The sequence below is a fragment of the Myotis brandtii genome, unplaced genomic scaffold (assembly GCF_000412655.1).
Source record: "Myotis brandtii unplaced genomic scaffold, ASM41265v1 scaffold32, whole genome shotgun sequence".
Taxonomy (NCBI): Eukaryota; Metazoa; Chordata; class Mammalia; order Chiroptera; family Vespertilionidae; genus Myotis; species Myotis brandtii.
The window spans coordinates 8,536,329-8,538,622 of NW_005362269.1; the positions used below are offsets into that span (position 1 = coordinate 8,536,329).

At 50.2% G+C, this 2,294-nt stretch overlaps 1 protein-coding gene across 1 annotated transcript in view; it reads left to right on the forward strand.

Annotated features, from left to right (window-relative positions):
• Positions 1–768: 768 nt before the first annotated feature.
• Positions 769–2,294, forward strand: part of FABP6 (fatty acid binding protein 6, ileal) — a 4,452-nt gene continuing 2,926 nt past the window's right edge. The window contains exon 1 of the mRNA XM_005870559.2: positions 769–964. Coding sequence (XP_005870621.1) covers positions 898–964 — 67 coding nt within the window. The 5' untranslated portion in view covers positions 769–897. The remainder of the gene's footprint in view (positions 965–2,294) is intronic.

The window sequence follows — 2,294 nt, forward strand, 5'->3', positions numbered from 1 at the left end:
CCAAATCCTATTGTTCTGCCCTAGCTAGTTTGGCTCAGTGGATAGAGCATCGTCCTGTGGACTGAAAGGTCCCAGGTTCTATTCAGATCAAGTACACATGCCCAGGTTGCGGGCTTGATCCCCAGAAGGGGGGCGTGAGGGGGCAGCCAATCAATGGTTCTCTCTCATTATTGATGTATCTATCTCTCTCTGCCTCTCTGAAAAAAAAAAAAAATCCTATTGTTCCTTCAAGACCGGTATCAAATGCCTTCTACACAAAGATGCACCGGCCACCTGGACAGGTTGATCCTTCCCCACACCCTGGACCACACATCTGCACTTTTCTTGGGACACATCTCATCTTGTTTGCTGGTGTGTGTTTTGTCTCTGGACTAGACTGGAAGCTCTCTTGGGAAGGGTGTATGTCTCATTCAGTCTTTTCGCAGTGCCGGCCCATGCAGGAGGTGCTCTGTGCACTTTGGTCGATGAATGAGAGGGTGAAAGAGTAAATGAGGGATGATGATCATGGACAGAGGGCAGGGTCTGGATGAATGGAGGGAGGGATGGGCAGAGTGGATGACACCCCAGCCCCTGTGGCAGTGCTGGCCCTGGTTCTGCTGGGACTAGCAATGGGACTGCAGTAGTAATGGGACTGCAATAGCAATGGGACTGCAACAGCAATGGGATTGCAGCCAGCACTTCCCTGGGTGAATAACCTCAGGGCTGTGCTCCTCCAGGCCTTGCCCACATCATAAAACATCAAGCACTTCCTCTTCAGGGGCAGGAGGGAGAAGTGGGGTGACTCAGGGGCTGAGCCTCAGCATTTGGGAGGGTTTATAAGCTGGGCCACCAGACCCTTCAGCACCACGAACCTTATTCCTCACCCCTTGCTCCCTGGCCTTCAGGTCTCCCGGCAGCATGGCCTTCAACGGCAAGTACGAGATCGAAAGTGAGAAGAATTATGACGAGTTCATGAAGCGCCTTGGTGAGTGGGGTCCTAAGAACATCTTCCTGGGCTGGTCTGTAACAACTAGCACTGGTCCAGGAACCCAAATTCCTGGGGTAAAGTGGGACAGGACTTCATTTACTCATTCATTTACTCCTTCCTTTGTTGAGCCTCTATCCCAGGCTCTCGGGCTAGTAAGAACCATAAAGACTCTTTGGCTTTAAAACTCTTAGGGAATATTAGTATCTCCAATTTACTGATAGAAAACTTGAGGCCCAGAGAAGTGGAGTCTCTAGTCCAAGGTTATACAGCTAGAACCTGGTGAAGTAGAGACTTGATTGGTTTATTCATGCCAACATTTATTGAACACCTACTGTATGGCTAGGGCCAACTCACTGGTCCTGATGGGCCACCACAGCTCTTGCCCAAGGTCACGGTAAGTCTCTGGCAGAGGATATTAGCACCCAGGACCTTACGACGAGATGATGAGTGATGTCCCCACATCATGCCTTGTAAGAGGTGACAAGGAGTTACCAAAGACTAGGTTTGATAAGCTCTTTCTTCATTCAGTCATTCAACAAACAAAGGCCTCTTACTGTGTTAGGCTCTGTGGGCAGAGATCAAAGACCCCATGCCTCTTACTTGCTCAATCTGCAGCACTGGTTGTGAGGAACCAATGAGACAGTGGAATTAACAGCCCTGCAGAAATCCTGGTGCTCTAAGACTGAGGCAGTGCGATTGTCAGGGACCAGTGCCCTCATCCTGGTGACAGAGAGGCCCCCAGAGCAGTGCTCATGTGCCCTGGGGCCTTGGGGAGACCAAAGCCCTTCTGAGTCAATTGCTGGGAGTGGCCCTGAGGCACAGTGACTTGGCCTCCCCTGCAGCAGTCTAGTGAGGCATTAGAAGGGAGCCAGTCCCAGTTCTAGACCTGGTGCTGCCCGGAACCTCGACTGAGATGCCGAGAGGCCCCTTTCCTGCTGTGGGTCTGCACTTCCTAATCTGTGAAGATAGTCTTGAAGGTCCCCTTTGTTCTAGAAATTTGTGAGCTTGGCCAGTTTCTGTGATAATTATGTTATGTCACTATCAGAAGAACAGCTGTTATTTATGAGTATAAACTATATGGCAGGAGTTTACAAGACACACTTTAATCCTTACACCAGCCCTGTACAATGGGCTTTCTTATCCCCATTTTGTATGGAAACACTGAGGTTTGGAGAGGTACTTGACCAAGCTGCAATGGCTCATGGTAGAACTGAAAGTTGTGCTTTTAACTGACAGGGTGGCCTGCCCCAGTGGAGGTGAGCTCTTTCCCAAAGCCACATGTTGTAAACAGCTCTTACATGGCCTTTCTGCTTCTCCCCCCCCCCCC